This window comes from Amblyomma mixtum, chromosome 2 (genome assembly GCF_055824585.1).
Source record: "Amblyomma mixtum isolate Tamu chromosome 2, ASM5582458v1, whole genome shotgun sequence".
Taxonomy (NCBI): domain Eukaryota; kingdom Metazoa; phylum Arthropoda; class Arachnida; order Ixodida; family Ixodidae; genus Amblyomma; species Amblyomma mixtum.
The window spans coordinates 148,461,173-148,474,043 of NC_143013.1; the positions used below are offsets into that span (position 1 = coordinate 148,461,173).

Sequence of the window (12,871 nt, forward strand, 5' to 3'; positions counted from 1 at the left end):
CTTTGTTTTGCTTCCGACCATTCAGGGAAAGTCAACAAGAACGATGCGCATACTCGCATAAAAGTGGAATGGAAAAGTGGAAAGTGGAATTTTTATTTAATCTTTCGTAGCTGCAGCTCCCGCAGACATACCTGTAGAGTCTAAGGGCGACATAAATGGGACTAGATGCCGGGGAAGAATATGAAACAACTCGTAAGGTTTAAGAGCACAGAGAAGGCCCACATCACACAAGTGGAGCCCGAAGCATGCAGTAACGGAACTTCATGGGTAGCATTTGCGGAATGGAGCAGCAAATCAAATTTGGCTCCCTGTTTACATTTTTGCAGTTGAGTAGCACAGCAAAACTTTTCCTACCTCTCCACACTTCTGGTGGCTCACTCACATTCTTCAATTTGAGGTCCCGCCAACTGTCCGACTTGCCACTCATGTACTGTCCTCTGCGCAACGTCGACTGTTAATGAAGCAGGGACGCTGGGACCGCTCTTTTAATGGGAGTTGAGAACCTTACCGCAGAGAGGTTACTTCGTTGGTAACATCACATATACATATACATATACATACATACATATATATATATATATATATATATATATATATATATATATATATATATATATATATATATACATATACATATACATAAACCATTTTTTCATGCGTGCTACGCGTTAAGGAATGTAGATGTACAAGAGGCCTTAAAGACACAGTTCGGCTGCATGGCATAGTGATGAGCACCATAACTTGCAAGGTTGAAGTTTCACGCCATCAGATGGGAAATTACAAGCAGTTTTTACATGTAATGGTGTTGTGCGCTCCTTTGAGAACGCCATTTGGAATATTAAAGCGTAGGCATACTTTCTACACCATTAGCTTCAATGTGGTGAGTATGTTCGCCCTCGGAGGTGAACACATGAGCTGTTGAACATTCTTGTGGCCGTCGCCTGGTAATGATATCGAGACATGACATGGCTCGCCAACATGCGACTTGGGTGCCCCACGAAGGAAATGTGCAGGGATGAGAAGACTGCTACACTGGAATGATGAGGCACTCGCAGATTAGGATGTGCATTCGGTCAGATTTCTAACACGTCAATACGCCACGGGCGATAGGTGAGCAGCGTGTATTACCTGGATTTACAGTAGCACTTCTGTTTCAGCTAAGATGGCACATATTGTTGTGACTAAAAGTAAAGGATACCCAGGCACAAAACGGAGGAGCGCCACAGGAAACTGCGCTTGTGGCTTGTTTTTCTCCGTTATTTTACTGCACTCTGTAAACTGACATAACGCACGACAGAAAACTCGCCAGGCATGTCTGTTTTCAGTAGAGAATTCGTTGCGTGTTTTCAAGCGAATGAGGCCACTGTCACTGGCACAGGAATGACAGAGCGGCCCGTTCGCCTTGACAGGTGCTTCGTCGGGCATCGGCGAAGGCACTGCCCTGCACTTCGCCTCCCTTGGCTGCTGGCTGGCGCTTACTGCCAGGAACAAGACGGCCCTCGACAGGGTGGCCCAGGCGTGCTGTGCAAAGGGACTGCCCTGCGGGAAGGTACTCGTTTAGTAATTTGCCACTCTTGTCACTTACTTATTTGCAGGCTTGGAAATTTATGTCCTATGGGAGCTTTTGCAGCCTGATGTAAGGCCCAATTATTTATTGATATTGCAACGGATAATCTCCGTGAAGACGACGCAGAGGAAGTGCCCAGTGTGTGCGCGCTTGCCGCTCGGGGCTAGCTGTGATCTGGACCCTGTGCTCCGGTCGTCCTTGTGCCGACATAGACTTCGGGCCACGTAACATCTTTGGTGGAGGTGCGGGGTAAACGATCTCCACGCCACGCAGCTCCGAAGCGGTCGTCAGGCCGGGGCTACTACCATCATGGCTCCACCCGGCGAGTCACGAACCACTCCCTCTGCTCCCTCTGCTCCCTTCGTGGTCATGGCTCCTCCCCGTGACCCTGGTACCTTTTCTGGGAACGACGGCACCGATGTCGACGACTGGCTCAGCCTATATGAGCGAGTGAGCACCTATAACCGGTGGGATCCCACCGTGATGCTAGCGAATGCGATCTTCTATCTTAGTGGCACGGCCCGGGTCTGGTACGAAACCCACGAAGAAGAACTGACGAGCTGGGAGACTTTTAAAGAAAAGCTCCGTACTTTGTTTGACAGACCCGATGACCGGAAGCTCTCCGCGAAGAAGCAGCTCGCGTCGCGCGCCCAGTCGTCAACCGAAAGCTATGTGGCATATATCCAAGATGTCTTGGCGCTTTGCCACAAGGTCGACGCCGCCATGACCGAGTCCGACAAAGTGAGCCATATTCTGAAAGGGATTGCGGATGATGCTTTTAACTTACTGGTTTGCAAAGACTGCACCACCGTGGACGCAATCATAAAAGAATGCCGTCATTTCGAACAGGTTAAAAGCCGCCGAATTCCACAGCAGTTCTCTCGGCTCCCTAATACTGCCGCTACTTCTTCCTGTGAGGAACACCGATTACCGTCCCGCGCCTCTTCCGAAGATGACCCCGTTACCGGCACTGTGACCCGCATCGTTCGCCGCGAACTGGAAGCCCTTGCGCCTGTTCTGCCCCGTCCGACCGCACCTGATAACTCTCTACCCACCGTGTCGCTGATTCAGGCCGTCGTGCGTCAGGAACTCTCTAACCTGAACCTTCCTCCGGCTGTGTGCACCATCAGAAGCCCGGACACCCCCCAGCCACCTCTCTCTGTTTATCGTCGCACCTATTATTCTCCGCAGCGTTATCGCAATCCAAATGAGTGGCGTACGGCAGACGACCGCCCCATCTGCTTCCGGTGTTCTCGCATTGGCCACATCGCCCGACATTGCCGCAGTCCATGGTCTTCACCAGCCCGCAACGTCTGCCCCTCCTTCTACAGTTCTACCTCGACCCGCACCTTCTCGCCCCGAGCCCCGTCCGAACCATCTGAAGCAGCCGTTTCCCCTCCACGCCGATTCTCCCGCTCTCCGTCGCCGCAGGGCCGCCGCTCTCGCTCCCCACAGTCGCCTTCAACCAGCCGCTCCCATTTGGAAAACTAAATGATGCAGCTCCCGGAGGTGACGCTGCATCAACTACCCGGACCACAAATCCTCTCTCGACCTCTCGACCAAATCTCCTGGACGTCTTTATCGACCGTGTTCCTGTGCGCGCCCTGATTGACACCGGTGCTCAAATATCAGTGATGAGTGCTGCCCTCCGCCGTCGCCTACGCAAAGTCCTCACGCCTGCAATGTCCCGTGTGCGTGTCGCGGATGGTGGCACGCCTGCTGTCGACGGTACGTGTACCGCGCGCGTTACCATTGGCGGCCACAGTATACCGGTTCAATTCACCGTGCTGACCACCTGTGCCCATGACCTCATTCTTGGCTTGGATTTTCTGACTGACCATTCCGCCCTCATTGACTGCTCGGATGGCGTCCTACACCTCGAACTTCCACTGCTGGATTCAGAACCCGTCGATATATCACTGCGACTGTACAGTACCGATTATGCCCGCCTGTCATCCCGAACCGCCTCTTTCGTTCCACTGACCCCTTCTCGCCCAGTTCCTGATGGCGACTATCTCGTTACGCCCAACCTTGACCTCCTGCTGACCCGTAACGTTGCCCTACCTCATACCATCGCCACCATCCAAGCTAACGCCCTTTCACTGCCTTTCCTCAACTTCGGCGTCTCTTCTCAAGTGCTCCCGTCCGGCATCTGCGTGGCTACACTATCTCCTCTCGCTCCTTGCCACGTCGCTCAGTTGTCCAACACCCCTGTTCACGACACTGCCACCCCGCGCCGGCAGTCTCCTCAGTCGCCCGACGCCTTCACGACCATGATGGCCACCGACCTCAGTCCCGACCAAACTGCCCAGCTTCGTGCCCTTCTCGAATCTTTTTCGGATATTTTTGATGTCAACAACACGACGCTGGGCCAAACTCTCGCCGTCAGGCACCGCATTGAAACCGGCGATGCCCCTCCCATCCGCCGCCGCCCGTATCGAGTCTCTCACGCCGAGCGTCAAGTTATCAATGCGGAAGTTACTAAAATGCTCGCGAAAAACATTATCGAACCCTCGCACAGTCCGTGGGCCTCACCCGTCGTACTTGTGAAGAAAAAGGATGGCTCCTGGCGTTTTTGCATTGATTATCGGCACTTGAATAAGATCACCAAAAAGGACGTGTACCCCTTGCCGCGTATCGATGACGCCCTTGACTGCCTTCATGGTGCCAAATTTTTCTCATCCATAGATCTTCGCTCCGGCTACTGGCAAATTGCTGTAGACGACCAGGACCGTGAAAAGACCGCCTTTGTGACACCTGATGGGCTTTACCAATTCAAAGTTATGCCTTTCGGATTATGCAACGCGCCAGCCACATTCGAGCGCATGATGGATGCCCTTTTGCACGGCTTTAAGTGGTCCACCTGCCTGTGCTACCTCGATGACGTCATTGTCTTTTCGCCCACGTTTTCCACTCATATCACTGACCTTTCCCAGATCCTTTCCCTCTTTCGTCATGCCGGCCTGCAGCTCAACTCGTCTAAGTGCCGTTTCGCGCGCCGCCAGCTCACCATCTTGGGTCATGTCGTCGACAATACGGGGGTCCACCCTGACCCTGAGAAGATCCGAGCCGTCAAAGACTTTCCCCAGCCACGTTCTTCTAACGACGTCCGAAGCTTCTTGGGGCTCTGCTCCTACTTTCGTCGATTCGTGCAAGGCTTTGCCGACATCGCCCGCCCCCTAACCAACCTTCTGAAGAAAGACACCACCTTCATCTGGGGACCCGACCAGGCACAAGCGTTTTCCAACCTGATATCGAAGCTTACTACCGCGCCAGTTCTCGCCCACTTCGATGTGACCGCTCCCACTGAAGTTCGCACCGACGCCAGTGGCTACGGCATCGGCGCTATCCTCTCACAGAGACAATCCGGAGAGCACCGTGTGATCGCGTACGCCAGCCGTCTCCTCTCTGCCCCGGAGCGGAATTACTCAATTACCGAACGCGAGTGCTTAGCTCTTGTCTGGGCTGTTGGGAAATTTCGCCCATATTTATACGGCCGCCCCTTTACAGTTGTCACTGACCACCATGCGTTGTGCTGGCTCTCTTCCTTGAAAGACCCTACAGGACGGCTTGGTCGTTGGGCACTGAGCCTGCAGCAGTACAATTACTCTGTACTCTACAAGTCTGGCCGCTTGCACGCTGATGCCGACTGCCTTTCCCGTTACCCCGTTGGCCCGTGTGACAATCTTGGCACTGACAGCGTGGATGCTCTGTGCTCCCTCTCTGTCCTTGCTAACATGGCCGAAGAACAGCGCCGCGATACCGAGCTGCGCTCTATTATCGACCGCCTCAACACCGCCCCATTCGACCCTCCGATGCGCCGCTTTGTGCTCCGTGATGGAGTTTTATACCGCAGGAGCCTTAGCCAGGATGGCCCAGACCTCCTTCTCGTTGTCCCCGAGCACCTTCGCACTGCTGTCCTCCAAGAGCTGCATGATCTTCCCACTGCTGGTCACTTGGGTGTCTCCCGTACTTACGACCGCGTGCGTCGTCGATTCTTTTGGCCGCGCCTCTACCGCTGTGTACGCCGCTATGTTGCTGCCTGCGATGAGTGCCAGCGCCGGAAACGCCCCACCACTCTGTCAGCCGGTCTGCTTCAGCCCATTGACGTCCCACCCGAACCTTTCCATCGCGTCGGCTTAGACCTTTTGGGACCATTTCCGGAATCCGCCTCGGGCAACAAATGGATAGCTGTTGCCACAGACTACGCTACACGTTACGCGATCACACGCGCACTGCCCACCAGTACGGCTACTGATGTTGCCGACTTTCTTTTGACCGACCTTATCCTACATCATGGAGCTCCCCGTCAACTTCTGACCGACCGAGGCCGATGCTTTCTGTCCAGAGTTGTCGCTGACATTCTTCGATCGTGCTCTACGAAACATAAGCTCACCACCGCCTACCACCCGCAGACGAACGGCCTCACAGAACGCTTCAATCGCACTCTCACCGATATGCTGGCTATGTACGTTTCTCCGGACCATCGCGACTGGGATACCGCTCTCCCCTATGTGACCTTCGCCTACAACTCCTCCCGCCATGACACTGCCGGTTACTCCCCTTTTTATCTTTTGTATGGCCGCGAGCCCCTGCTGCCTCTGGACACGCTGCTTCCCACTTCTACTGCTCCGCCGTCTGCTTACGCCCACGCCGCCATTACCCGCGCTGACCACGCTCGCCAACTCGCACGCTCCCGGCTCCTCGCTTCCCAGACCTCTCAGCAGGAATTCTACAACCGCCGTCACCGTGTGGTCTCCTTCACCCCTGGCTCCCTCGTCTTGCTTTGGTCGCCATCTCGCCGCGTGGGGCTCTCTGAAAAACTTCTGTCCCGCTACATCGGCCCGTACCGTGTCCTGCGCCAAGTCACCGCAGTCACCTACGAGATCGCTCCGGCCTTCCCCGGTGCCACGTCCTCTCAGCATCAGACCGATGTTGTGCACGTCTCTCGCCTCAAGCCCTACGTCTTGCAGTCCCCCTCACTGCCCTGATGAGCACCGAGACGGTGCTTTTCCGACCGGGGGGCCATGCAACGGATAATCTCCGTGAAGACGACGCAGAGGAAGTGCCCAGTGTGTGCGCGCTTGCCGCTCGGGGCTAGCTGTGATCTGGACCCTGTGCTCCGGTCGTCCTTGTGCCGACATAGACTTCGGGCCACGTAACAATATTCTGCGCAACTTCACGGCAAAGGTAATTACCGCGTTCTCATTAGAGAACGGAGGCGGCTTCGAGAAGAGGGCTACGTTTTCTTTCCCCGCCGGCTTGATATGGACTTGTTCTTGTTTTCTGGTCCTCCTGTTGCCTCCATATTCCAGATGCACTGAGGTGTATTGCTTGAGCGCGCGCGCACGCACGCAACCCCCCCCCCCCCCCCAAACACACACACAAAGACCCCATGTCGCCGCATGAAGATAACGCACTATGCTAGTCTCAATGACCGCAACAGCGCTAGCCGATTTCCAAAATCAAAAACACTGGTCAGAGGCAAAGCCGGTGTCTATCTCGCCACCAGTTTATACTATCATAGCTGCACTGCGCCACCGCTTCTTTCCGGTAGTCGCTTGGTCATTACGGCTTAGATTGTCGTCCACTGCACTCTTTCCGTTCCCTGCGCGAGACTAGCTTTTGACAATGCATAATACGTGTCATACTTGGAGGGAACAGAGCAAAGCATCGCCACCGCGCTCCGCGAAGGAACGGAAAGAGAAGCCGGCCGTGCTTAGTGCGCATGCGCCTTTCCCGCCGATCCTCACCGGCCCTGAGGGCGGCAGCGCTTCCTGAAGAGCGGCGGTCGCGCTCTGCCGTGTACCCTCCAAGTGTGATGTATACTGTTGGTTTGGTTGGTTTATGGGGTTTAACGTCCCAAAGCGACTAAGGCTATGAGAGACGCCGTAGTGAAGGGCTCCGGAAATTTCGACCACCTGGGGTTCTTTAACGTGCACTGACATCGCACAGTACACGGGCCTCGAATTTCTCCTCCAAAGAAATTCAACCGCCGCGGCCGGGATCGAACCCGCGTCTTTCGGGACAGCAGCCGAGCACCATAGCCACTGAGCCACCGCGGCGGCTGATGTATACTGTACTTGCCAGACATTGTAAAAGCAAAACTATAGCGCGAAATAGGGTTTGCCGATTTTAGCGTGTGCATAGACTATCGGCTGCAGTAAAGATAGCCTTTGTTTTCTTATAGCGGCCTTTTTTTATCTGGATCGCGAGTAACGCCATGGAGGTCAAAAGCGTACGTTAGGTGGGGGGCTGGTGAAGATTATCAAAAAAGGAAGATGCACTATGTGATATGAAAAAGGAGAGATTCTGGGCTTGACCTGGTCTTCACTTTCACCCTGTCCCGTTGCGCAGTTTCCTGCATTTGAATCCCTTGAAAAGTGCAGAACGTTGTGCAAGCCATGCCGCCGTGAAAGATATTTCCTTAAAGCAGTACGGCACCTGGCAAATAGAATTTAGTACATCTAGACTTTTGAGTTCTCCTCATCACGTTTTTCATCCTGTGCTCCTCCTCGACCTGCCCCTCGAGTGGCGTCGATCCACCAAAAAAAAAAAAACAAGCACGGCTAGCGCAGTCGCCCATTGCGACCCGGCTCCCAATGTATTGTCACGTGTTAGTGGCAACGCCGGGAACATCATACGAGCAACTGGGATGTTTTTTAAATGAACTCTTAATTGGGCTGTTCTGTGCCCAGAAAGAAGTGAACATCTCGGCGGCGGTGACAGCAGCAGGTGTGCTTGGTGGTCATCGAGGAAAAGAACTACGACTGGTCTCGGCGGCGCTGTTAGGAGTTGAACTTTAGAGATAAGACGCGGCAATAAACATGTGCAGTATCGAATCACGTATCAGCAGTCGCGTAGGCATTATCGTTCCATGTGAATGTCGTCGTATTTCTGTTCACGAACAAAGCCGCGTGCCTGTGGTTTTGATCATGGTCAAACAAACATATCTAAGCTTTACGTTGTTGTTTTTCGAACGGTGATATAAATCACAATAAGGCTCTTTGGCGGGCTAGTTGTTGCATGAAGTCAAATGAAGGAAACAGCGAACAGGACAGGGACGTGACACGACTACACAGTGGCTGAACCTTGGCCTGAAGTGGGCAGGATTGGAGCGGTCCGCAAGATGACATCCGGTGTAAAGAATGGGTGGTTGATCGAGAAGGTATAAAGATGGTCCATACAACTGGGCGCTACAATTAGGATAACACATAAAGAAGGGCTTCAAAGTAAACAAGTGCAAAACTGACCCGATGTAGAAGAAGCGTATTCGAATAGAGCTTTTTGGATGGCTAGTTGGTGCATGAGGTCAAGTGAAGGGAACAACGCAAATGACAGGGACGTGACTCGACTACACTGGTGCTGAACCGTGGCCTAAAGAGGGCATGACAGGAGCGAACAGCAAGACGATGTCAGGAGGAAGGTGCGAGTGGTTGATCGAGAAGGACGTCGTCTTGCTGTTCGGACCTGCCTTGCCCTCCTTAGGCCAAGGTTCAGCGCCTTTGTAGTCGCGTCACGTCCCCGTCTTTTGCGCTGTTTCCTTCATTTCATATAAATTACAGCGCGCGTTCCCCTCGCCAGCCCTACCTCAGGTGCAGTATTACGTCGTGAAGACGTTGTAGAGGCGCCGTGAGAAAGGAAGAACACTCGGCATTGTTCGCTTGGCAGTAGCGGGTAATTTGGCAGAGATGTCCACGACGGCGCAGCCTATCTTGACATGGTGACAACAGCGCAAAAGGCGACGGAGAATGAAGACGAAGAGCAGCCCTGTGTTGCCTTGCCCTTTCTTCTTAGTCTTTTGTCTTTTTAGGCGTGTTACCCTTTTAAATCAGCAACTAGCTTGCCCAACTTTCTATCTTTGAGCAGTCTATCGGCTCAATGCGTCAACCGCTTGCTAAGTCGGAGGGCCGATTCAGCCGCTACGGCCGGCATGAATAGGCCAGAGAGGTAGAAATTTATGCCTAAAGATTATTTTTTTATTCTTCCACATGTACTCGTAGTTCCTGGCGACGTGTCGGTGGAAGAGGATGTTGCAGCTGTAGTGGACAAGACGGCGAAGCACTTCGGAAAAATTGACATCCTCGTGAGTGAAGCCTTTAGCGCTGTTGCTATTATTTTGGAGGATTTTGTGTTTCGTAGCAAACAAAGTAAATAATATTTTTTAAAACAGCAATAGCAATGCACACGGGAGAGTGGCAGTTGTTTAAGTATTGTAATGGAGAAAAGAATGTACTTTTAAAACACCACACAGATTCATTCAGTTGCAAGGGTAACGTCCGTTTGGTCTTCGCCTTTTACACATGGAGCTTTAGTTTAGTTTAGTTTATGGGGTTTAACGTCCCAAAGCGACTAAGGCTATGAGAGACGCCGTAGTGGAGGGCTCGGAAATTTCGACCCCCTGGGGTTCTTTTACGTGCACTGACATCGCACAGTACACGGGCCTGTAGAATTTCTCCTCCAAAGAAATTCAACCGCCGCAACCGGGACACATGGAGCTTTAAAGTACTTTCTTTTGTAGTATATAAAACAGCGACATTGGCACCACGTTCTTCAAGTAGGCATACAGACCGGTTTTAGAAAATTTTATTCCAGTCCTGGTCCCCAGCTGTGAAAAAAAAAGAATTGTGTCTGTTTCTTTTAATCAAGGAGGATGTTAAAACTTCGCTACCGCCGTGGCTCTTTTGCAGAATTTTAGGCATATCAATAAAAAACGAACACAGAGTGAGTTGGGCGGGTTGGTAACGATGAATTGGGAAAAACCGCTCGTTCATACTCCAAAATAAATCAACTGACCACATTTCTGGCTGCATCATCTATTTATGCTGAAAAATTTTTGTTTGCAAATGGGGAGTGGCATATTGAAAGGGTTAATGATAACTTCGCGACCAATCTATTTCAGCAATAGATGACAATAGTGGCAGCTGTTCTGGCGTTCGTTCGTCTGTTGGCCCTTTATTACCCCAACTCCTGCTGAGACACGGGAGCTTTCCTTATATTCTCTCTTACACGGCCTTTGGCTGCCAACACCAGACGTTCTATAAAATTCGTATTTTCAAACTATTAATCGGTTGCTTGTGACCATAACTTATATAATGCATTTATAAATCATGAGAAAGCTCTTCTGATTTTGTAGCGAAAGCTACATTAGGCTAGCAGGAGCGCACTTTGCGCTGCCTGCCAAAGGCATGCGCCGTTACCCGGGCAACCAGTACGATGGCAATCATGGCGCCGCTGCGCTGCACTACGCATGCGCTTAGTCGAGCCGCGCAACTCGGGTATAAACTGCAAGCGATGCGCTCGCTCCTCAGACGCGCACCATGGAAGAAGGAGAGCGGCCGTGCTCGTCACGGCACCAGTACAGGCTGCGTGAAATTCAGTCTTCCGATCCATAAGTCATCGCATGGTACAAGGCCGGCCGACAGCGGGAAAACGAGGCGAGAAAGGTTAAGCGGGCGGCAGAGACGCCCGAAGAACGAGAGGAGCGTCTCACGAACAGACGCCGCCAAGCTGCTGAAAGACAACAACGGCGTATCTCAACCGAAATGTCAGTAGACGGAGCTGCTTTCGCAACGTATATCCTGGCCTAGCTGAGCTAAGCCATGGCCAATTTTTTGTTAATGTGGGGGCACAAAGTTTCGACACCGCTTCATCAGTCGTTCAAAAGTGTGCTGTTATGCCAGCACAGAACGTCGGATAAAATGGCGTACTTGAACTCAAACGTGTTATTCATTTGTGCTGGAAAGCTCGATCAATTCCTCTACCTGTTCCTAAGAAATTCTACGAATGCATTTAGGGACCCTGAGGTGTCCGTTACAACGATGACTCTGGAATGTTACGGCAGTCAGATGGGCTTCCTACTTTCCTGTCCGAATCGCTTAGCCCGACATTCTCTCTCCACGCTTCTTGATTACGATGATTTTTTATGCTGGAAGGGCGCTACAGCGTCATGGCATAAGGTGCTTCTATATACTAAAGATGGGGTCAAACACCCGTGTCCCTAGCATTTAATTCTTAATAAGCCGAGCACCTGGCCAAGGGAAAGCTTGTACCGATTGTATGACCGGCAGGTACCCCGGTGGCACTGGGGATCGAATCCCGCACCTCCCGCATGCGAGGCGGATGCTCTAACCACTCGGTCACTGCTGCGGTACCGACCTGAAGCTGCTTCTACGAAATGCAAGGGCGACTGCACGCACTTCTTAAGATTCGATCGGCTTATTGAGATTCTGTCTGTACACGGAACGAAGTGCGCAGCATCACATAATAGTGTTTTATTCTAAAAATATCATCAAACGCTCCAAACTCTCGTGCAATATCTTTCGCGATTGGTGCACGGGATGTATTTGGAGCGGACAACTTGAATGTAGTTTTCCTGCACAAAGTCACAAAGGAAGAGGGATTCGGGAAACAAGATAGTTGCAGTGGATGTTGTCACTAGGCTGCGTGTCCGGATCACGTCCAGGTCACTGGGCTCTAAGGAGAAGGAGACCGGGTCCCCTACAAGCTAAACGGGGCGCGACGCGGACGACGTTAACAGGCCGCGTACCAGGTGTCGACAACTTCTTTGTCCTGCCTGGCGCATGTCGCGAGCAAAGGCGGCGCAGCGCCGATGATGGCGATATCGCCGGTACATGGTAACAAAATGATTTAAATAGCAAGCCGAGCGTTAAATCAGCATGTTCACATTTGGAAGGAGGCGAATGAGTAGAATAATGTACACGCATGCGTCTTTCAAACCGAGCTTCTGTAAAGATGGCTTGACCTTCCTTCGACGCAGCAAAAATCCCTGTCAGCTGACTTTTCGAGCATGCATAGTGAAGCCGTATAGAGGGATTTTAAAAACGGGCACTCACAGGGAAGCATGTATTGCGCCGCATGTCCCGACCATAAAAACCACTCTCGTATATAGGGAGGTGGATGTCAGTGCTGCACCTTTCAGTTTCACACGTGTTTCAACGAAGTGTACACAAATACAGTTTATGTCCACTTACAGCGCGATTTTACTGCGAAACACCGCGGTTGTGTGAACTTGCATTCTTTGTTCAGGTGAACAATGCTGGAATGAACATGGAAGGAACCACAGAAAGCGCTTCCATGCAAGATTTCGACCGGGTGTGGGCAACCAACCTTCGTGGTCCGATTTGCATGATCAAGAACGCTCTGCCCTACCTGCGTAAAAGCAAAGGTTTGTTGTTGGCACAACAGCATGTGCCTCAGCGTCGCACGCTCCCAGGTGGTAGTCTTCATGTCATTATGAGTGAGCAGGGTAGAGGAACGAACCAGTGGCCAACATGTAATGAA

The 12,871-nt window shown here is 52.0% G+C and overlaps 1 protein-coding gene across 2 annotated transcripts in view; it reads left to right on the top strand.

Moving 5' to 3' along the window:
- LOC149361220 (uncharacterized) overlaps positions 1-12,871 on the top strand; it is a 51,183-nt gene that overhangs the window by 13,380 nt on the left and 24,932 nt on the right. For both annotated transcript variants that reach the window (XM_089572632.1, XM_089572633.1), the window contains exons 2-4: positions 1,410-1,549; positions 9,561-9,653; positions 12,617-12,755. In XM_089572632.1, the coding sequence (XP_089428758.1) occupies positions 1,410-1,549; positions 9,561-9,653; positions 12,617-12,755 (372 nt within the window). The remainder of the gene's footprint in view (positions 1-1,409; positions 1,550-9,560; positions 9,654-12,616; positions 12,756-12,871) is intronic.